Source organism: Musca domestica, unplaced genomic scaffold (genome assembly GCF_030504385.1).
Source record: "Musca domestica strain aabys unplaced genomic scaffold, Musca_domestica.polishedcontigs.V.1.1 2, whole genome shotgun sequence".
Lineage (NCBI taxonomy): Eukaryota > Metazoa > Arthropoda > Insecta > Diptera > Muscidae > Musca > Musca domestica.
The window spans coordinates 40,150,667-40,175,922 of NW_026712249.1; the positions used below are offsets into that span (position 1 = coordinate 40,150,667).

At 36.1% G+C, this 25,256-nt stretch overlaps 2 protein-coding genes across 5 annotated transcripts in view; both read left to right on the plus strand.

Annotated features, from left to right (window-relative positions):
* LOC101900210 (venom dipeptidyl peptidase 4) overlaps window positions 1-25,256 on the plus strand; it is a 474,529-nt gene that overhangs the window by 410,129 nt on the left and 39,144 nt on the right. The gene's annotated exons all lie outside the window — the stretch shown is intronic.
* LOC131802256 (uncharacterized) lies at window positions 14,723-18,926 on the plus strand. Of its 2 annotated transcripts, none has more exons than XM_059122161.1 (2): window positions 14,723-18,417; window positions 18,487-18,926. In XM_059122161.1, exons 1-2 carry the CDS (start codon window positions 15,202-15,204, stop codon window positions 18,757-18,759), a joined length of 3,489 nt encoding a protein of 1,162 aa, XP_058978144.1. In that variant the 5' UTR covers window positions 14,723-15,201; the 3' UTR covers window positions 18,760-18,926. The 2 variants fall into 2 exon arrangements, with proteins under 2 accessions (XP_058978144.1, XP_058978145.1); XM_059122162.1 differs by having other exon boundaries at window positions 14,723-18,412; window positions 18,487-18,578.

The following is a 25,256-nucleotide window of genomic DNA, read 5'->3' on the forward strand; positions in this document are numbered from 1 at the left end:
GTAATTATCGCCCGATCCAAACGCACATTTGAATGGGGGTTACCGGACATTGCAAAAGCCAAGCTGTTTTGGATGGACATCCAAAAATATTCAATGTGTGAAATAGTTTGCCAACTTTTGTAGACAAAATACGAAAATTTCCATTCCAGTGATTTTTTGGAGAATTCACAAATACAGGAAAGACGCACTTCTGACTATTTCGTTGAAGAATATAGTCAAATGTCTGCATCTCATATAGATGCGTTTCAGTCAAAAACCAATAATAAATGTTAATCTTTTGCCACTTCTGAGAGATTATAGGTCTTTGGGAAATATTGGTTCCAGATCTAGGAAGACCGTTTACGTGCAACATCTACCAATAAATTGGAAATGAGCAAATTAGTTTAAGTTGCTATTATTCGAAAATTAGAGAACGAAACCTTATGGTTTTCTTTTATTATTTGTCATAATATCTTGTGGAATTCTTTCGAGTATCTTGCCTATATAAACTGTATCGTTTATTATAGTGTTGTAGGGTATTCAACGGTCGGCCCCGCTCGACTGTAGCCTTTGTTTACTTGTTTTTTGTAATTTTATTGTTATTATTTATTTTTGTTGTTGTTATCGTTTTTGTTTAGTGAAACAATACCCATAAATTTACCAATATAACTATACACTAAGTCTGCACTTGGCAAGCGTATCGATGTGATCTTTGAATGAGAAAATTTCCGTAAGTCATAACAATTGACACTTCATAGAATTATACAGAGGGTATAAAAGCGAAGGCTAAATGAAACAAATGGGGTAACGCACCCAAAGAAACAACAACTGCAAGAAGTCCAAAAAACAGACAGGTAGGCAGGCAGGTGCACACGCACGACCAAAATGATAAACAGTCGATGATAGCAAACAAAACATAAGCTGGCTGTCATATTGTTGCCAATGTTTTCACATTTTGCTCAAGGTATTCTTCGGCGTGCGTGTGTGTTCGTTTTTTCCTTGGGAGACTACGACAAGTTTTCCCTGCCATATGTCGTTTTCTTTTGCCATTTGATTCGTATTGTTGTTGTTGCTGTCGTGTCTTCGATTTAGGTAGTTTATTTTCTCTTGCACAAATGCTTGTTATTTTCTGTTGTCAGTCATATTTCGACACAAAAATTTATGAATGTACTTTCCAGCTCGTATCTGTTGTTCACATAACAATGTGTCACTTCCGTTTCCGATGCCACCATCGGCACCATCACCACCACCACCATCATAGCCCTAGAGTCATAACAGAAGAGGAAGGATATTATCATATTGACATTTTTCACCTGTGTTGATTTCGGTAAAGTGTACTCGTGTGTGTATGTAAATATAAACGTACATATTTACAAAGGAGTATATTAGAGTGGCACCCTCGTTAATTCAAATAGAATTTTTTCTTAAAATTTTTACTGTGGGACATTTTTTTTTTTGATTTATTTTATTTATTAATTAATTTATTTATTTATTTATTTATTTTTAATACTTACGGGGGAATCCCAGGAGATTATGGAAGTAGAAGAAAGTAGTACAGGGTTGCCCATATTCGACGGACCCATCTGGCAACGCCATAACTTTTGACAGAGATGTCACATCGCTTAATGACATACCGCGTTTGAAGCGTCAGTCCAAGCAGATTTTTACCATGAACCAATACACGCCACGCGAGCGCTCTGAAATAGTTGAAATTTACATTCAACAGAAGAAGTCAATTGTGAAAACTCAACGTGCTTTTAAAACTTAAAAAAAATGTGAGAAGTGCGCCTTCTAAGAACACCATTAAGCGTTTATACTAAAAATTTGCGACTGGTAAGGTTCTTTCTTATCCGAAGAGGCCATATAAAAGTCGACCAAGGCAATCGGCCAAGAATATCGCTGCCGTACGAGCCAGTGTTGAGAGGTCCCAAGAACATCCCAAAAACGCCGTTCTCAGCAGTTGGGCATGGCTCGGTCCACTTTACAACGGATTATTCGCATTGATTTGCATTTGTTCCTGTACAAAATTCAATTGACGCAAATAATGTTGCCTGCGGACAAGCCTCGTCGATTGGAATGGGCCCAAAAAAGCATGGATCCGTCGAATATGGGCAACCCTGTAGGCCGTATATCGACCTTTTGATATTTTTTATCGAAAAGTAGTCAAAATAAGTTAAAAAGTATCAGTCGGTTTGCCGACAGGTATATATCTCTTCAGCCAATGATCGATTATTTAAATATATGTTGACTTCATCCTCATGATTATTCAAATTATTGACCCTCTGTGGAGTAGGTTCCGTAGGATGGTCAAATGTCGTATTCGACCTAAATAAATGTGATATAAAATTTTCGAAGTGTCAGATTTGGACTATATTGATACTTTCTTCACTTTATATGAGATATGTGATAATTTATAATGCCAATATTTTTAGCCGTATTAGATGAAGTATAAAAGTGGAATTCTTCGATCGACTATATCTGGATCCTCACTTTTTACATTTTGTAATAAAACTGTGGGTAAGGAACCAGATATAATCGATCGAAGAATTCCACTTTCATACTTCACCTAACACAGATAAAAATATTATTATGGCAAAATTACAAGAGAATCGAACATTTGTGTCCATATTTGTCTCAGGTTGAGAGAAATATTCAGATATACGAGTAGCAAGTTGTAAAGAATCCCTGACTTGCTTCGCAAGTTATAACAAATTTAAATATTTAAAATCGCAATCCTTCGTGGGTGAGGTACCAGTAGGAGTTCGCAGATATATATCATCTTCATAACAGATCTTGTGTGAGCAAAAATGTTTGTATGTGTGAAATTTGAAGATATTTGTGTGCATATTCCGCTTTCTTTGAGCGTATTGTTTTTCAAAATCTTGATTCCTATGGGGGTAAGTACTTAATAGAGTAGACCAATATATTTCATTTTCACACACGACCTTGGATTAATAAAATGTGTGTAATTTGAAGACAATTGGGCTATTTTATCTCATTTTATAAGAGTTGTAATTATTCAAAATTTTGACCCTTTGTGGAGAGGTACTTGATCGATATTTCCATTTTCTAACCTGACGTTGCACTGCACGTTGCACTTATTGGAATTTGCAAAGTTGGATCAAAATCGGATAAGCCTTTCCCTTTCTGTGCAGTAAAATATTTTTTGGAAAATTTCGACCTTTTGTGGAGGAGGTCCAAGGAGTGGACCGATCGCTGACATATTCACAGCAGGTCATGTGTTTGTAGAAATAATGAGTTGTGTGAAATATGAAAAGAACCGGATGCTTATTTCGAATTTTACAAACGTTTTTGTTATTCAAAACCTTAAATCTTTGTGGCGGAAGTACCAGCAGGAATGGTCCGACCTCAATTATAATAATTAATTTCGTGTTTTAAGAGCTTCATGGATATTCACAATATTTACACTTTGTGGGGAGGCACTTGATGGAGTGGACCAATATATTCCATCTCCACACCATATCTTGGGTTAATAAAAATATTGTGATGTGTGAAATTTGAAGACAATCGGACTGTTACATCACATTTTTTAAGAGTTGTAATTATTCACAATTTTGACCTCTGTGGGGGAGGTACTTGATGGAGTGGAATGTTATTATTCATTTTCGAACCTGACCTTCGGGGTGAGATAAAAAAAAACTGCAACAAGGTCAAACGCCATAATTTTTGCATTTTCTTCTTTAATTTTATTGAATGAAAGGAAAAAATTTCGGAAACAGCATCAAATTTTAGAATAAGTTTAGATTTGTTCGAATTGGTCAACTTTGGCACGAATTATGGCCTTCAAACGGTCAATGAAACCATCACACGCTGCCTGAATGTTGCTCTGCGGTGTTTTGGCCCATTCCCGTCGAAGCGCTTGGTTGAGGTGATCGACACTTTGGTATTTTTTAGTGCCAACCTTGCTTTCCAAAATACTCCAGACACAATAGTTCAACGGATTGGTATCAGGAGATATTGGTGGCCATTTTGCGCTGGAAATGAAGCGAGGAACCCCATTTTGTAACCATTCTTGGGTGGACTGACTGGCGTGCTGAGTGCGATGGTGTTAAGTCCTGTTGGAATGTCCAAGGTCTGCGGCCAAAATGTTTACGTGCCAAAGACTTAATACATCCTCCAGAATATTTCCGCGATAATATTCGGCATTTATTCTGATGCCACAAGCGGAAAGCGACGATCGGCTGTTATGGCTGTTTTGTATATAACACACCATCACCATGGCCGGCGCTTGAGTTCTGGTGGCCAACCGAAGGTGCACATTTTCAGCTGACCTCTTTGGCAAGTAAACACGATCATTTTGTTTGTTTACAAACTGCTGGACAACGAATGTTTTCTGAAGGGAGAAAACCAAATTCGGCAGTTCACCACTTTCTGCCAAGCGAAGAAACTCTTTAGCTCTTTTGAGTCTATTTTCTTTCCGATGCGGTGTAAGTTCTTGCTCTTTTTGGAATTTCAATGGATTTACCCCCAGCTCATTTTTCAATATTTTCCGAATAGAATATTGCGATATGTTTAGCTCACGTGCCATTTTTCGGCCACTGCGACGCTGGTTTCGATCAGGTCGCTTCTTTACTTTTCGAACCATTTCTGCTTATGCTGCTGTTTTTCCGTCCACTTCCTTGACGTCGGGCTACGCTACCAGTATCATGGTAACAAACAATGGTACGAGACACAAAAGATTTATTCACATCTAAATGCTGGAGTTCTCTACAGATAGCCACTTGTGGATCTCCAGCCAAATATAAAGAAATCACACTATCACGCTTGAATGCTACCACGAATAACTTTTTTCTGGAAAATTCTCAGCAAAATGCTATTTTACGCTTGTAAACAATATATTGAGCTGTCACTGGAATAATTTTAACAGCTGTCGGACGAGTGGCTTAGAAATGACAGCAGTCTGAAGTTGGTTGCAGTTTTCTTCATCTCACCCTGTAAATAACTATTTAACAACTTTTAGCGGTCTTTTTTTTTAAATAATGTGCTAATACCTAGACTTATAATAACTTTTTTTCCTCAGTATGCGCACCCTAATGTAAATAGGAATATCTACGAATATGTACGTTCCTTGCAAACATAATTCTTTATTTCGTCGCCTTTGGCGCGATATGACAGCTGTCAATGTACTCGAAAAATAGAATACAAAAAAACACACCAAGGACTCCAATCACATATGTACGAATAATCCAATATGTTGATATGTTTGCATTTGTGCTGGTATGCAAATCCACGATAATCATTATTATGATGACGACGATGATGGTGTTGATGATTGCGACAATGTCACACCTATGTGTATCACAGATAGGGGAGGGTGAGACAATTTTTTCCATGTCTGTGTAAGAGTGTGTGTTGTATCACTTCTATTTGTTCTATTCTCATTCGCATAGATAACAAGGATGTGCTTTGAATTATTATCGAATTATTATCATTCACAGGCGAGTAGATAACCAAGTGGTGCTTTGCAACATACACAACTAAACATATGAATACACTTTTTTCGTTTTTTGGAAAGGCATGTCAAGTAGTCAATGAAAAATGACTATGGAAGTTTTCGTAGAATTTTTATCGTGCAAAATCAGAACATAAATATATTTTAATATTCTGATGTATTAACAGGTTTTCCACAGATACCATGTTTATGCAGCAGAATTCAACTAAAAACACTGTGCAGCACAAAAAATAATTACGGGAAAATCCAGCAGATTATGAAAGTAAAGCTAAAATAAGTAAAAAATCTGCTAAGTTCGACCGCGTCGAACTTTTAATACCGCCCGACATTTGGAAGAAACTTGCTTAAGTCGTCGAAAAATATCGTTTATATGAAAACTGTTATATAGGGGGCTATATCATCAAAATACCGAAAAAAGAGAGACCATATGTTGGGTATACGAAGACCTGGACCTGCATACACAATTTTTTGTCATAGGCTGTCGTACCTATTAGGGCCTTCGATTTCGACATTTAAAACAATTCGGTTGAATAATATCGCTATATATGAACACGTGGACTTGCGTATTCCAATTTCTATCATACGTTGAAGTATCTATTACGAATTTCAAATACTAAATTTGAAACTATTCCGGTGAATAATGTTTCTAAAATGATCAAAATACCGAATATCGGGAGGTATCGTTATACAGCAAGAGATAAAAAAAAAAACTTCAAGCAACATCAAACTTGTGTCATTTCTAAGGCACTCGTCCGACAAGTGTTAAAATTATTCCAGTGACAGCTCATTATATTGTTTACAAGCGTTCAAAAGCATTTTGGTGAGAATTTTCTAGAAAAAAAGTTATTCGTGATGGAATTCAAGCGTGACAGTGTGATTTCTTTATATTTGGTTGGAAAACCACAAGTGGCTATCGTTAGAGCACTCCAGCATTTAAATGAGCTCGGGGTAAATCCACTGAAATTCCAAAAAGTGCTAGAACTTACACCGCAACGGAAAGAAAATAGACTCTAAAGAGCTAAAGAGTAGCTTCGATTGGCCGAAAGTGGTGAACTGCCGGATTTGGTTTTCTCCGATGAGAAAACATTCGTTGTCCAGAAGTTTGTAAACAAACACAATGATCATGTTTACTTGCCAAAGAGGTCAGCTGAAAATGTGAACCTTCGGTTGGCAACCAGAACTCAAGCGCCGGCCATGGTGATGGTGTGTGCCGCCATAACAGCCGATGGTCACTCTCCGCTCGAATCATTCGACCGTGGCATCAAAATAAATGCCGAATATTATCGCAAAAATATTCTGGAGGGTGTATTAAAGCCTTGGGCACGCAAACATTTTGGCCGCAGACCTTAGACATTCCAACAGATCTCAGCACGCGCCACCAAAGAATGGTTACAAAATGAGGCTTCATTTCCAGCACACAATGACCACCAAAGTCTCCGGATACCAATCCGTTGGACTATTGTGTCTGGAGTATTTTGCAAAGCAAGGTTGGCACTAAAAATACCAAAGTGTCGATCACCTCAAGCAAGCGCTTCGACGGGAATGGGCCAAAATACCGCAGAGCAACATTCGGGCAGCGTGTGACGGTTTCATTGGCCGTTTGAAGGCCATAATTCGTGCCATAGGTGACCAATTCGAACAAATCTAAACTTATTCTAAAACTTGATGCTATTTTCGACATTTTTGCTTTCATTCAATAAAATTTAAAAAAAATGTGAAAATTAGGGCGTATGACTTTGTTGCAGTTTTTATATCTCACACTTTAGACGTGAACGTACACGTCATAGGCTTTAGTATCCATCAAGAACATGAAATACGAAATTTCAAACAATTCCTGTCAATAGTGTCTGTAATTCTATAAAAATTCCGAATATTGGGAGTTACTGTTATAATATAAGTAATTTTTTGTCATAGGTAGGTAACATCTTCCAATACGAAATTTGAAACAATTCCAGTATATAATGTCTCTAATACCATAAAAATACTGAATATCCTTAGGTTTCATTATATGGGGGCTATACGAAAACGTAAACCGACATTACCCATTTTCGAACTTGACAAAATAAATATGTATGCAATTCGTTCTATCTCAATTCGTTTGAAAGATAGCGTGATTACAACAGACAGACGGACAGACGGACAGATAGACACACGGTCAGAAGACATACGGACATCGTTAAATCGGCTTACAATTTTTGATTGATCAAGAATATACATACTTTATTGGGTCTGACATGAGCATTTCGGCGAGTTACAAACGGAGTGACGAAGTTAATATACCCGCCATATTATGGTGGAGGGTATAAAAAAAGTTGACAAGTGTATCGGCGTTTTTAAATTTTACATCACCATGTAACCTAAATAGAGGGGGAAAGTTCCACCCTCTGTCACACTTTTGAGAAAATTTCGGATTAAGATATCTCGAAATCCGTGTGTATTCAGTGTCTTCGACAATATTGCAGATAAAAATACAAAATGTTTACCCTCGAGTGACTCAACAAAGGGATCTTTTTGGTCCTTGTTTACAAATAAGTTAAAAAACTCCCTTTAAACGGGATTGTAGCAAGACAACATATTCCACAAAATTGTTTGTCATAAAATTCTACTATAGGTCCTGGAAGATTTCAGGGGTCTTAATCTTACCTTAATGCCAGAAATTCATATATCAAAATATTCTTATTTCTATGTGCAATATTGTTGAAGACAAAAATGCACGGAATTCGAGAAATCTTAATCCGAAATTTTCCAAAAGTATGGTAGAGGGGGGAACTATCGTCCTCATTTTATATTACTTTCAAAACGTCGATACACGTATCTTCTTTCATAATCTGCCAGATTTTCCCAGTAATTATTGAACAAATTGAAATTTGTCGCACAGTGTAATTAAAAATTAAAATCAATATTACACACGTTGTTTTATACTAAGTGCACATAATACCATTAGTTACTTCTGGAATGAGATTTTGGATTTTGGATTTTCTAGATTTTTTTCTCTGGTATTTTCGAAAAAATTAGAAATTTTTTATTATTTATATAACCGCCATTTTCCGAAATTCACGTTTACGCTCCACACATTGGTACTGAAGATATTTACGTATTTTAAAGGTCTATGGCAAAACAATTAGTTAGCTATTCACAATTAAAACCCCTCGATAAGGCCGATGTTAACAATTGCTTTTTTTGTGTGTAAAAAATTATAATAACAAGGAAATTCCAGGACTATGTAAAGAATTTTTTCTTGCCCCCAAACCTTGTCCTTCATTTTTTCCTTGTTATTCTATGGCAACGAGTATCTTTTGTTGTCTTTATTCCTTTGTTTGGTTATGCAACAATTTGTCCTTCTAGTAGTTGTTTTTTTTTTTGTTTTTTTTGCTATTTTCTGTTATTTTTTATTTTTTTTCCTGCCAGACGGCACACACTGACATTGATGAAGAGCTTTAAATTATGGTGTGGTTAGTAACTGCAGAGTAGTTCAGTGAAGTTGTTCGCTATATTAAAAGGGCACTTCATATATTTTAGGGGTATTGGGATGGATATAAATCAGAACTGATTGAGATTTCCAAAAAAGGTAGGAAATAATTTTTTTTATCATATCCTGAGCAAGGATAAAAGTTAGCTGCACTCATTTATTTATTTGTTGTACCCTTCACCATACAAAATATTGAAAATGGGGTATCTCGCTGCAGGTCTTCGTATAGTTCCCAATATCCGTTATTTAGACGATTGTATCCACATTTTCCAAGGAAGTTGCAAAGATTTTGGCATTTCTGAGTGGAAATCAACATCTAAGACAGAAAGAGGTCTATATAGGTCAAAGTTTGCTATAGCCCTTATATGACGGCACCTTCCGATATTCGGAATTTTAAATTCTAAGTGGATACCTAACTTTCCGACAGAAAGACTCCTATATAGGTATAGGTTTTCCTATAGGTATAGGCCTCCTTTGACGAAATTTGTTTCAGGTGTCGGTCCGTCGGTTCGATGGTGCGCACGATAACTTTTCAAGGAAATATTAAATGTCGTCGAAACTTGTTCCATACAAATGCTATAACAAACGACCTAGGCATGCTGATACCTCCACAAAAAAGTCCAAACTTTCATAGACAATTGACCTGTTATAACCCAAACCAAAATGCCTTTCCAATGACTTGGCAATATATTCATATTACAATTATCGTATTCATATTACAATTATCGTACCATCTGTCATTTAGAAAAAAGCCACACCCTTCTTGCAAATCACACAATCGATCGTATTTCAAATCATACGATCGAATCAAAAGACCAATAAATAATCATACGATGTATCTAGAATTAAAATAAACAATTATGTATATTGCACTCATTCACAAATAAAGATTTAGTTCTATTCCAGCAGCAAACTTTAATTGACGTGTTATTTTTTAACGCGAGTTTCGCCAAAGGAAGGAAACTCACTTTAGTTTTTAAAAAATATAATACTATTAAGAATGATTATAATTGGCGCAGTCGGTAGGATTACCATGATCGTTTGGTAGTCCGTGAAACGAAATCCTACGTAAAAGGATAAGTCCTCCGGAAAGGGACAATAAACTTAGTGATTAAAGAAACATTTTAGTGAATAGTAAAAAAGAAACAAGTTAACAAAATTACGTTAAACAAGAAAACTAGGAAAAGTTAAAAGTGGACATCACATCCTAATAAGAGAGAAATAAATTTTTAAGATTAACAAATTGTTACAAATTTAAAAAAGCAAATAATTACAATATAAGAAATAATTACGAAACTAAAAAAGTGAAAGTGGTAAAACATTAGAGGAAAACTAAAAAACATTAAAAGACTTACAAATAGCCAAAAAATAGCAACGAAGTGAAATTTGGAACATTAATAAGATTATAAAAAAATTGAAACAAAATGAATAACGCAAATCAACCAGCCCTTAACCCAGCGCAAAACAACATACAATTACGTACGCTAGACATCAATCCCCTTACATATATTGAAAAATTAAGGGAATTTGATGGGAAGAAGGAAGACCTCACAACATTCATAACAAATGTAGATGACATAATTCCTACATTAATGTTATACAACGAACAAGCTCAAAGAATGTGTATGAACATCGTAAAATCAAAACTAACTGGAAACGCCAGAAGAGCAATGGAGGTTCATCCCCATTTGACCCTTTGGACTGACATAAAAGCGATGCTAAATACCAACTTTGGTGGCTTTGCCACTGTGGACCAATTATATCAGGAACTGAGAGCAGCGCAGTATAAAGGAGATACTATGGATTTCTACAACCACATCCAACACAAACTAGCAATTCTTAACCAAAAATGTGGTCAGGAGAATCGATTGGATGAAGTCGATAGGTGTTCATAAAACTATGAACATGAAAGACTGCTGCAATAAATTAGATCGTTAAGTGATTTAGGCTATAAAATGTTTATGTATTTTTAACCCAACATTCTAGAGTACTTGTAAATGTGTGTGCATGAAAGATAAGAGCATAAGGGATGATAACACTTCATGCTGCTGGAGACGCATTGATAATAAAGAATATTCTCCCATAAACATGCGCTCAGCTGGGGAGTACATATAGATCACAGCAATTGTGTGTTGCATTAGGCCTATGCATAGAATTAGAAATGTCAAGTGTTTGTAGCCTTAAGTAGATGCATAAGATTAAACCCCCCTAAGATTTCTGTTGTGTACTAGCACTTAAGTAATACATTTTGTTCAATAAAATCAGAATTAAACTGACAAACGAACAAACAAGTTCTAGAATTTGATTCTCCCGCTAACATTGGTCCTTCGACAAAAAAAAACCAGCGGCCACAAAAATATATTTCAAAAAAAAAAAGAGAATTATATTTTTGTAAAAAAAAAAACAAAACAGAAAAAAAAAAAAAGCCATAGGGGCAAAACAAAAAAAAAAAAAGCCATAGGGGCAAATAAAAAACAAAAAAAAGCCATAGGGGCAAAGAAAAAACAAAAAAAGCCATAGGGGCAAAGAAAAAATCAAAAAAAGCCATAGGGGCAACAAAAGCAAAAAAATAAAACAGAATAATTTTGAAAAAAGCCACAGGGGCATTAAAAGAAAAGAAGCTAAAACTACAAATTTTACTTGCTTCACAAAACAAGGAAAAATGGCGTCGAGACATAACTTGTATAAGCTCCAAAGCCTACTCCTTAAAGAAGTAATTGGGATTAAGGAAAAACTGCAAGCAGGCATGGTTCGGAAAGCAGCCATGGGTGACACACTACGATCCCTGGAAAGCAAAATGAAGGAAGCCACTACGAACCACGAAATGCTGAGAGTGCATGGCGAAAACACTGATCCCTATTTCAAAGAAAATGTTTGGGATCTCATCAACTTGAACTATGGAAAAGCAAAGGAACTCCTAGCGAGTTTGGAAGAAGAGGTCGAGCGAGAACCGCAAAGGGTAATAAAAGAAGCAGAGCCCGAAGTGCATGGGCTAATGCTCGATCAACAGTTAAAGGCCTTCCTAGAGGAAATGCAACAACAGATGCAACAACAAATGCAACAATTTATGTTGATGTTCGAGAAGAATAAAAGAGAAAATGAGGAAGAAAGACAAACCCATATAGAATCATCACCAATGGGCAATCAGGCGAATATAAAAGTAAGCGCAATCATCTACCAATTCAGGAAAAAAGTAAACAAACTCGCCGATGCCGTTGAAAGCGATTTAGCTGGACTATCAAAATATGCTTTGGAGTACATGAAGTCATCGTGGGAGAAGCATATGGATGAAATTAGGAAATTGCATCTCGAGCTCTCAACGGTGCATGGAATGGAAGAGGTAGATCTCGAATTTGAAGAAATTGAAGAAAAGTTTGAGAGCAAAATGCAGGATATGATAAGAAGGATAGATGGTCTTAAAGAGGAGTCACTGGAAGTAGAACTAAAAAGAGTTCAAATACCATCCTTTAGTGGTCATGTGGAAGAGTGGAGTTCATTTCACGATTTATTTAAAAAGATGATTGATGAAAACTCCAAATTATCAAAAGTTCAAAAACTGTACTACCTCAAGACAAATCTAAAAGGAGAGGCATTTCGCTTGGTGCAACATCTTCAAGTGACCGAGGCAAATTATGAAGCAGCATGGGAATTACTGGAAAAAAGATATGGCAACAGGAGAATTTTATTCACTAAATTGGTAGATAGAATACTGGACCATCAAAACATCAACAGCCTGTCAGCAATAAGCATAAGAAATTTGCTGGACAATGTAAATGAAAGTATTCAGGCGTTGAAAGCAATGGATATTCCCCTAGAGCAAGCGGATCCCATTTTAGCCCGAATAATTATACGGAAACTGGATAAGGATGGGCTTATTCTTTATGAGCAGAATGTAAAGAAATCCAAGGACATCCAAAAACTTGAGGATGTGATGGACTTCCTGGAGCAGCAGTTTCAAGCCTTGGAAGCTTCAGTAGGCAGAAAACACAATAACATAGGACTGTACAAACTCCAAGAAAAATCAGCAGTGGTAGCGGAATTAAAACAATGTAAGTTCTGTAAAATGAGCGGACATGATATCGCATGGTGCAGAAAATTTTCGGCGTTATCTTCGAATGAAAGATACAATTGGGCAAGATCAGCACAGGTCTGCCTCAGATGCTTAAGCCACAACAAGGATAAAAAATGTTACAATGAAATTAAATGCCAGAAGTGTGGAATGAATCACATCACAGTGATGCATTTAGAGCGAAGAGGACATACGAAAGCAATGACCACCAATACAACAACAAATGTTCTGCTAGCAACAGCCCAAGTTCGTATAAAATCACTGCATGGAGAATTTGTAACAGTCAAAGCGCTGATAGACCAAGGATCACAAATTACATCCATATCAGAGGACGCGGCTCAACTGTTGCAGCTACCAAGGAAGAAGACAGAAGTGAGGTTACAAGGTCTAGGAGAGACCCTAGTCGGCGTGGCGAAATCTAAAGTTGCACTGGAACTACGACCCAGATTTTTGAGCAACATAATGATTAAGGCAGAAGCACTAGTCCTTCCAGCACTTGCATCAGCACATCCCGACAGAAGGTTTCAATATGACGTGGATAAATGGAGAAATGTAAATTTGGCAGATCCAAATTTCAACAGCCCGGAAAGAATCGATTTAGTCATTGGAGCCGATCTTTACTCACAAATATTGGAAGAAGGAGTTCGCCACGATGAGCAAATTGTGGGACAAAATACGAAGTTGGGTTGGATTTTATCTGGAACAGTAGTAGTAAATCCTGGATTGAACATAAAGAAATCGGCAGCAACAACAACAATTGAGAGGTTCTGGGAAATAGAGGAAATAGAAGATGAAAAAAACGACCGAAGAAGACGAATACTGCCTTAAGTTATATGAAGACACAACACGCCGAGACAATTCAGGAAGATTTGTCGTGCGTTTGCCGTTAATTGAAGAAAAAGATTTGGGAGATTCATATAAAAGAGCCATGGCGAGGTTTATAAACTTGGAAAAAAGATTAGAAAATAATGCGGAATTAAAGTCAGAGTACGAGAAAACAATGAACGAGCTCATATCCATGGGCCAAATGGTAAAGGTGGATCCAAGTAAGAAGGCTTTGTATTATATGCCGCACCAAGCAGTGGTACGTGAAACAAGTCTAACCACAAAAGTTAGAGTGGTATTTGATGCTTCATCGACAACTTCAAATGGGAAGTCGCTGAATGACATACTTCACGTGGGACCAAGGCTTCAAAAAGATATATTTGACATTGTAACAAAGTGGAGATCGTGGAAGTTTGTCATCTCAGCTGATGTGGAGAAAATGTTTCGTCAGATTAAAGTTGAAAAAGAAGACCAGGAATACCAACATGTGTTGTGGAGGAGTAATCCGTCGGAGCCTATCCAACAATATAAACTTACTACGGTAACATATGGCACTGCATCAGCACCATTTCTGGCTGTAAGATCGCTCATAGAAATTGGAAATAGGTGCCAGAATCAAGAAATCGCTCAGAGGATCAAAGAAGATTTCTACATGGACGACCTTTTAACAGGAGCGAATACAAAACAAGAATGCAGGGAGGTGCAGAAGAAGATAACGCTGCAACTGGAGGATTATGGGTTTCATTTAAGAAAATGGATATCAAACTCTCCTGAAGTATTGAGTGCGGTGAAATTGAATGAAGAAAATGAAGTGCTGAGAATAGAAGAAGATGAATGCTTGAAAACATTGGGATTACAATGGAATCCACAGATCGATTGCTTTACATTTAGTATGCAAATTAAAAAGAAGACAAGTTGACAAAACGAATAGCATTGTCAAGACTGGCACAAATATTCGATCCATTAGGTTGGCTGACGCCAGTCACGGTAACAGCAAAACTATTTATACAGCAGTTATGGATACAACAAATAGAATGGGATGTGCCATTGGAGGAGAAATTGAGTGGAGATTGGCGGCAGTTTACATACAGTCTGCCTGCTTTAGAAAATTTAAGGATTCCAAGATGGTTTGGAATATTGGAAAACAAAACTGCACAGTTACATGGGTTTGCAGATGCTTCCGAGAAGGCTTATGCAGCAGTCGTATACCTTAAGGTAAATTCGCAGGTGACCATAGTGGCTGCAAAAAGTAAGGTAAATCCAGTAAAAAATAGGAAGACGCTTCCAAAGCTGGAACTTTGTGCAACACATCTATTGGCTAAACTACTACAGAAGATCAAAGGAGTATTGAAGTCAGCAACACCAACTTTTGCTTGGAGTGATTCCATGATTTCCTTGGCATGGATTCACAACTCCAAAAACAAGGATAAGTTCATAAAAACAAGGGTGATGGATATTTTGGAGAGAATACCCGAAGCGAAATGGGGCTACGTCAAGTCAAAGGAGAATCCAGCAGATATGGGTTCAAGGGGTGTCCCACCGGAGACTTTGACAAACAATACATTGTGGTGGGAAGGCCCCGAATGGCTGAAAAAAGATGAACAAGATTGGCCAAAAAGCAACATAAATCAAACAGTAGCAACAACAGTAAAGTTTTCGACTGAAAACCACTTATATGAAAGTATGATGAAGTATTCGTCATTTAAGAAACAGATACGTGTAATGGCTTATCTACTGCGTTTTATAAAAGGGCTAAAAAAGAAGCGAGCAGTAAATGAGCATTTGACGGCAAAAGAGTTGGAAGAAGCAGAGATGGAGATAATAAAACTACATCAAGAAAGAGAATGGCCAGTGGAACTAAGGAAATTGAAGACATTGGGAACGGTGGATCATCAAAGTAAAATAGCTTCACTACATCCACAGTTGGATCGAAATGGCATAATGCGGGTTGGTGGAAGACTTGCTTTGTCAGAGCTGAACTATAACCAAAAGCATCCAATAATTATTCAAAAGTCAAGATTAGCGGGAAATATCATTCGAAATTGTCATATTCAAACGATGCATGGAGGAAATCGACTTATGGAAAATATACTAAGACGAAAATATTGGATTATTGGAGCTAAAAATAGGATAAAACTTTGCATTAGGTGTTGTCCAAGATGTACGCGCTTTAGAGGTGAAGTGCGAAATCAATTGATGGGAAATTTACCAGCTTACCGTGTCAGTATAAATCAACCCTTTCAACACTGTGGCATTGATTATGCGGGTCCGCTACAAATACGGTGCTCCAAAACAAGAGGAGTGAAGGCTATGAAGGGTTACGTAGCGGTGTTCGTATGCATGGTAACTAAGGCGGTTCATTTGGAAGCTGTCAGCGGACTTACAACGGAAGCATTTCTGGCGGCGCTAAGGCGATTTTTCGCGAGAAGAGGAAAATCAACCGACTTATATTCAGACAACGGAACGAACTTCGTAGGGGCAGCAAGGCAGCTTGACAGAGACTTTTTGGATGCCGTTAAAAACAACACGAAGTTAGCTCCCATTTTGGAAAATGAAAAAATAAGTTGGCATTTCATTCCGCCGGCAGCTCCTCACGTTGGAGGAATTTGGGAAGCAGCAGTGAAGTCCATGAAATATCACCTAAAAAGAATAATTGGTGATACGAAATTGACTTACGAGGAGTTGAGTACGGTGCTATCTCAGATTGAAGCAGTATTAAATTCGAGGCCGCTACATGAACTTGGAAGCGGTACAGAATATATTGACACTTTAACACCTGGACATTTCTTAATTGGGCGTCCGATGTTAGAATCACCGGCGACTATCGATGAAGGTAACTTAGGATGTCTTAATAGATGGAAACTGCTACAACGAATTAAAAGTCATTTTTGGAGCAGATGGAAAGAGGAGTATCTAACCACATTACAAAACCGAATGAAATGGAAGAAACAAAATAATAATGTGGAAATAGGCAATGTGGTGATATTGAAAAACGAAGAAACGCACGCGGCGCGATGGCCACTGGCCAAGGTGGTAGAAGTCCATCCAGGGAAGGACGGAGTTGTAAGGATTGTGACAGTTAAAACACAAGACGGCGTGATAAAGAGGCCAATTAACAAATTATGTCCATTGGAGCATATGGACGAGGAATCTGAAGAATTGCCCAGACAGGAAAAACAGGCGGAAATTACACATACTAATATGACAAGATGTGAGCGAAAAATAAGGAAACAACCAATAACGTGGGCAATGATGCTGAACTTATTTTTACTAATATCTACCAAGGCATCATCTGTACATGAACTGAATAGTTCGGCTGCGGTATATTTGGATCCCATGTCTCAAATTCACATGGTTTCCTCATCATGGAATATGGTTGTGTACTTTGAGCTGAAACCATATTTAGAAACATTAGACCTGGCTTCCGAATTGCTGAAAACATCAAAAAGCTTATGCCCACGACTTCAAACTTTTGAGGAGCAGTGTTGGTCCACGATTAACAATATGGAACTCAAGATTAATAAGATAAAGACCAACAATCGATTATTCCTCAGAGAAGACAATCGTCAAAAAAGAGGAGCTCCGTTGAAATTTGTAGGTTCGTTTCAACACTGGGCATTTGGGGTAATGGACGATGACGATCGAGTAGCTATGGAGAGCAATATGAAAAATCTATTAGCCAACCAAAAGGATTTGAAGAAGTTAGCAAAACAACAGACATCTGTAGTCGACGCTACAGTAAATCTTTTAAGGAAAACCACAGAGGAAGTGAATTCGCACTTTTCGGATATCAAAGGCAAAATTGAGAACATAAGTGCTACAATGAATGAGAATTACTTCGTGTATAGAGAATCCATACGATTCTTTATAATAGCAAAACAAATTCATGAGCTTTTGGAAGAATGTGACGAAGTCCAAAAAGAAGTTGTTGATGCATTAATTGATGTAAACAGCGGTAAGTTTCATCCCGTCCTGATAACACCCAAACAATTACAAGCAGAGATAGTAAAAATACGAGATGCTCTGCCTGAAAAATATGTACTGCCAGGAAAGCGTACGGGAATGGAATTAAAAGAGATCTTACATTTGATGACGTGCCACGGATCGTTTGTGGGGTCCCAACTGGTAATTAATATAAAAATACCGCTGTTCAATCGGCAGTCATCCCAGTTTTACAAAGTAATTCCGATACCATTTGAAGAAGGAAATACGATATTGATAGCCCGGGTGAATTCCCCGTACATTGTATATAATTTTGAGCTGGATTCTTTTCATTTCTTAACACAGCCTATGCTGAATGAGTGCAAAGAGACGTTGGGTAAGGAGATAATGTGCGAAGAGAATTTTCCATGGAGAGATGCAACTACAAATAATTGTGAATTATCTCCTCTGAGACCGCACATAAAACTAAACTGCGCCTATGACGAAGTGGAACGAATGCCTTATTGGATGCCATTGAAACGAAATGGCAATTGGCTTTTTAAAACCTTTTCAAGTGCAACAGCTCATTTGCAATGCTCTCACAAACAACAGACGATTATGGAACTTCCAAAGCAAGGAATTCTCACGCTGGATGCAGACTGTACAGCGAGGATCGGTAAAGTAACGTTGGTAGCTGTGCATAGAGTTCATAACGAGATAAGCACAGAATTCCATTCGTTTCTTTTGAAGGATGTAAGTCCGGACGAAAAAGAATCAATCAAACCCCTTGGAAATATACTTATCAATCATCATCAAGAAATTGACGAGCTAAAGAAATTCGTGGACAAGTTAAAGAAAGAAAATGTGGAATTGCGAGGCTTGAAGTTCCATCACATCTCATCACACGTAGCTTTTATTTTAGTAATTATAGTAATAATAATTCTAATTATTTTATTTATAAGAAGACAGAAAAAATTAAAACGCATAACCGAAATTCAATTTCCCCGAGGCCAGGATGTCTAAATAAATTATTTGCCGCCCGGGAAAATGTTCATAAAACTATGAACATGAAAGACTGCTGCAATAAATTAGATCGTTAAGTGATTTAGGCTATAAAATGTTTATGTATTTTTAACCCAACATTCTAGAGTACTTGTAAATGTGTGTGCATGAAAGATAAGAGCATAAGGGATGATAACACTTCATGCTGCTGGAGACGCATTGATAATAAAGAATATTCTCCCATAAACATGCGCTCAGCTGGGGAGTACATATAGATCACAGCAATTGTGTGTTGCATTAGGCCTATGCATAGAATTAGAAATGTCAAGTGTTTGTAGCCTTAAGTAGATGCATAAGATTAAACCCCCCTAAGATTTCTGTTGTGTACTAGCACTTAAGTAATACATTTTGTTCAATAAAATCAGAATTAAACTGACAAACGAACAAACAAGTTCTAGAATTTGATTCTCCCGCTAACAATAGGAATATCCAAACTGGTCTGAAGACTTTTATAACACGTCTTCCAATCCATATGAGGACTGTATTATGCGCATTAAAACCACAAAGTATGGAGGAAGCTTTGCATGAATTGAGCTCTGCGGGATTCCTGAACAACGAAAAGAAGAAGGACAAACCACAACCAAGTCCCCAACAACAACATTGGCAACCAAAAATAATGCAGCCACATTACCAACAACAGCAACATTGGCAACCAACGATAATGCAGCCACATTACCAACAACAACAACAACATTGGCAACCAAAAATAATGCAGCCACATTACCAACAACAGCAACATTGGCAACCAAGGATAATGCAGCCACATTATCAACAACAACAACATTGGCAGCCGAGAATTGTACAACCAAATTTCCAGCAACATGGATCGCAACAACCTTACTACAAGCCTCAGCAACCACAAATCAGACAACAGCCTCCAACATCATATCAACAAAAGCATGAATCAATGGATGTTGATGCATCTCAACAATCAAAAAGGCAGACACACCACCAGGAGCAGAAATCATGTAAGAATTTAGAAGGTATTAACAATAAAATAGAGATAAGCGAAATGTATCAAGATGATTTGTATCAAGACAGTGTATATCAGGATAATAAAGAAGATCAATACAGTTCTGAATATGAGTATGGTACTAATGAAAATTTTGAAGCCAAAGCGGAAAATTTTCGGTTAGTTCCTTACAAGGAGCCACCGGACTTCCCTATATCATACTCAAAGGAAGATCAAGGAAAACAAGATTATTAATTGACACGGGTTCCACAGAAAATCTAATATGTAAAGATCATTGTCCTCCACAGTATATAAAAAATTCTCACACTCCAATATACATTAAAACTGCAGCAGGTGTCATTACGGTTGACCGCAATGCCCATTTTCCAAAAAATTCTATTAAGATTCCCCTTAATTCAGGTACAACATTTAGGGTGTATACCTTTCACAAATTCTTCGATGGAATATTAGGCAACCAAACATTACAAGAAAATTGTTCTGTAATTGATTATAGGAAAAAAGAAGTAAGTATTAACGGTCAAAAGTTCAGGATATATTTTGAAGGAGATTCTGAAGATGACGAATTTTCACTACAAACATTGCCAGAACTCCATCATATTAACATACTAGGAATTACTGAGCAGCTAAGGACAGACCACCTAAATACAGAAGAAAAATCAGAGCTCCAAAGATTAATAACTAAATATGAAAATGCCTTTTACCATCCGGGAGATGATCTGACCTTTACCAATGAGATAAAGCACAAGATAGAAACAGGAGATCATGGCCCTGTATATACGAAATCATATAGGTATCCAGCAATACATACTGAAGAGGTAGATCGACAAATGAATGAAATGCTAGAACAAGGTATAATAAAGCATAGTTCATCTCCATATAATTCTCCTATCTGGGTAGTACCCAAGAAGGAAGATAAAGTAGGAAACAAGGAATGGAGAATTGTTATAGACTATAGAAAATTGAATGCTATCACTGAAGATGATAGATATCCATTACCAGTAATTGACGACATACTAGATAAACTAGGTCGAGCTAACTATTTCACAACATTGGACTTAACAAAGGGATTTTATCAGATTGAGGTAGATCCAAAAGATAGGGAAAAAACAGCATTCTCTACAACAAATGGACATTATGAATTTATAAGAATGCCATTCGGTCTAAAGAATGCTCCGGCAACTTTTCAGCGAATGATGAACAACGTGCTCAGAGAGCATATAAACAGGATATGTGTGGTATACATGGATGATATTTTAGTATTTTCGACTTCATTACAGGAGCATATGGAAAACTTGGGAAAAGTTTTGAAAACATTAGAAGTTGCAAATCTAAAAGTATCCTTAAATAAATCAGACTTCTTGAAAAAAGAGACTGAATTTTTAGGACATGTAGTGACTAATAATGGGATAAAACCAAACCCGAATAAAATAAGATGTATTAAGGAGTTCCCCATACCAAAAGATGTTAAGGAAATACAAAGTTTTCTGGGATTAACGGGTTATTACAGAAAGTTTATCCCAAGTTATGCAAAAATTGCAAAACCCTTGACCATGAGACTTAAAAAAGATGCAATAATTAATACTGAAGATGCTGACTATGTACAAGGATTTAAGAAGTTACAACAGATTCTGATGTCCGATATGGTACTTCAATACCCGGATTTTGAAAAGAGTTTTACTCTGACTACCGATGCTAGTAATTATGCATTAGGAGCCGTCCTGTCACAAAGCAATGGACCAATAGCGTTTGCTTCACGCACTTTAAACCGTCATGAGATTAATTATTCCACAGTTGAAAAAGAATTACTTGCAATTGTTTGGGCAGTTAAGCAATTCAGACATTATCTTTACGGTAGGAAATTCGAACTAAGAACCGATCATAAACCCCTTATATGGCTGGCAAATCTTAAGGACCCTAATTCCAAACTAATCCGTTGGAAAATAAGGTTAAATGAATACGAATTTGACATCAAACATGTAGAAGGAAAGGATAATAAAGTAGCTGATGCTCTCTCAAGAATTAGAGAAGTTAATGCAATCACAGCTAAAAGAAAACATAAATGTGAGATATGTAATAAAATGTTTAGTAAGAAGAATCTGCTTAGGAAACATTTGGATGAACATTTAAAGAAAAGACCACCTTCACCTACTTCTACAATACACAGTGCTGACGAAGATGGCCATAATTTCTTTAAGATATCAGAGAAACCTCTTCAGCACTACAAGAACCAAATAAAAATTGACAATTCCAAGGACAATAAGACGACACATGAACGGATATTTGATAGGAATAGGAAAATATACGCTTATGAAACATTCGACGACGAATTAATATCACGAATATTGAATGAAGCCATGGAAAATAATCTTTCAGCATTGTATTGTGAGGATACGGAAATTTTATTGAAATTACAGGAAAAATATAAAACCACAAAAGATAATCCTTTAAATACAAAACAATTTGAAATCATATTAACAACTAAATTTCTGCAAGATGTTAGATACGAAGAACTCCTAGAAATCATAAATAGACACCACCGATTTGAAAACAATCATCCAGGAATAGATAAAACATATATTGAATTAAAAAAGAAATACTATTATCCGAATATGAAAAAGGAAATTGTTAAAATTATAAATAACTGCGTTATATGTAATTTCAAAATAGAAAGAAACCCCGTCAAATTACCATTCGAGAAAACGGAAACACCACATGGACCTTATGTTCATTACCACTTGGATATTTGGTATCTTAATAACCAAATATTTTATTTGACCATGATTGACAAATTTACAAAATATGCAGCAATGGAAGAATTATCTGACAAAACACCATTACAGGCTATAAAAGCTGTAAATAAATTGTTCCTCATCATGAAGAAACCCCAAAAGATTACTATGGATAATGACCCGACGTTTTCTAATCCAGTATTTACGGGACACCTTGAAGATAATGATATTCAGTATCACTTTACAACACCTCATAGACATACTGGTAATTCGGACATTGAACGTTTTCATAGCAGTTTAAATGAGAATATTAGAATATTAAAAATTAGGGAGGAAAATAATGATGTAGCATACAACTATGATTTACCTTTGCAGGCATTACAGGCATACAACAATAGTTTACATCTTTCTACGAAACAGAAACCCATTGACCTTCATTTTTATAACTCAGATATTCATATGGAAAAAGTTTATAATGAAATTGAAACAGCAAAGGAAAAGATGTTAAAATACAGAAATAAAGAAAGAAAGGATGAAGATATTAATCCTAAATTTGGAAGAACAGCAATCCCTCATAAGACCGAGACTAAAATAAAACAGTTGACTACACGGAAAATTAATGACAAAAAATATAAATTAGATAACCGAAATACAATACTTCATAAAGACCAGTTCATTAAAAGGAAATGTCTTTCCAGGTCTCTGGAAGTCCTTGCTGGCGATTTTCTTGATGATATCCCCAGTGGTAGCGCAGAAGCTCGAGGTAGTCGATTTGAATAAAGGCAACGGATATGCAATGATACAACTTAATGACAAAATGTTAATAGATGACTATATTAAAATTCTTCACATATTTAACACCACAAAATATATGGATTTTTTGAATGAATTGGGAGAGAAAGTTTCGCATATTAATGATTCATTTTTATCGCATGAAATCGAGCACATACATTTACGACTTAAAAGTATTATTCCCCATCAAGCTAGAAATAGAAGAGGTTTAATTAATCTTTTTGGTACAGGATTAAAATATCTATATGGTACAATGGATAATAATGATAGAGAAGAGATTGAAAGACAACTGCAAAATTTGGAGAAGAATGAACATAATATAATAACGCAAACTAATAATCAAATACACATAAATACACAATTTGACAATCAATTAGCTAACTTAACAAAATTATATAATGACCAAACAAAACTGTTGATTAAGAGCATGTCAAACGTTAAATCAATTAAAGATAACACAGCAAAAGCTGATAAAGTTTACCGTCTTAAATACCAAATTGATCATATGGGCAAATTATTAGATAAAGTAAGAGACCTAATCTTGGCTTCCAAATTAAATATTCTCACTCGAGATATCCTGAGTGATGAAGAAATTAGAATATATAATATAACCATAGATAAAATGAAAGAAATTAAGATGAATTTAGCCCTTTACAAAAATAATATAGTATTTGTCTTAAAAGTACCCCAATATAATCCTAAAATATTCCAAGAAGTATATATTCAACCAATACCTAATAAAGAAAAAATGCAAATTAATATTGCAGAAAAATTGTATATCACAAAAGATAATAAAATTTATTATGATGTTAATGAAACACCAAATCTAAGGGAAGTTGAGGATGATTGTATATCCAATCTGTTTAATTATAAGCTCATGAAATGTCATTATATACAAAATACTAAACCAAAAGTTGTCGAAATTGGCTTAAATATTATAATTGCTATAAATACTAATCAAATTGTTAATCATACATGTAACAAATACCCATTAAAATTATCTGGAAATCACATGCTGATCATAGAAAATTGCAAAGTAAAATTGGACAAATGGTACAATAAAGTAATGTTTCAAAACATGTTAATAATTCCAAATCCCTACAGAGACATACATATGATAAATGATTCATATGATTCTTTAGAGGAAATACAGTATCATCATATTAAAAATACCGAATTCATATCAGAAATAAAATTTGAACAGAAAGTAACTAATTACACAGTAATAGTCTTGACAGCTGTAATTATACTTATTATAGCATTGTATCTGTATGTAAAATATAGATCAAGCACAGTAAAAGTAAAAGTAACTATGCCCTTCCCCTCAGCTCCTTTGGAACACGGGAAAGAGTCTTCGTCCGGGGGTGTTATAACCCAAACCAAAATGCCTTTCCAATGACTTGGCAATATATTCATATTACAATTATCGTATTCATATTACAATTATCGTACCATCTGTCATTTAGAAAAAAGCCACACCCTTCTTGCAAATCACACAATCGATCGTATTTCAAATCATACGATCGAATCAAAAGACCAATAAATAATCATACGATGTATCTAGAATTAAAATAAACAATTATGTATATTGCACTCATTCACAAATAAAGATTTAGTTCTATTCCAGCAGCAAACTTTAATTGACGTGTTATTTTTTAACGCGAGTTTCGCCAAAGGAAGGAAACTCACTTTAGTTTTTAAAAAATATAATACTATTAAGAATGATTATAATTGACCCATTCCATTAAGTACTTCAGCCACAGAGGGTCAATTTTTGGAATTTGAAACAAAAGTCAATCAGCCCAGCATTTCTATCGACACAAGTTCTGCAACCTTACTCACAAAGGGGAAATAATCATCTGATTCTTTCCAAACATCGCACATACAAATATTTCTACAAGCACAAGATCTGATCCGCTTCCCTCCCAAAGGCTCAAAATTTTGAGTAATCTATAAAAGAGGAG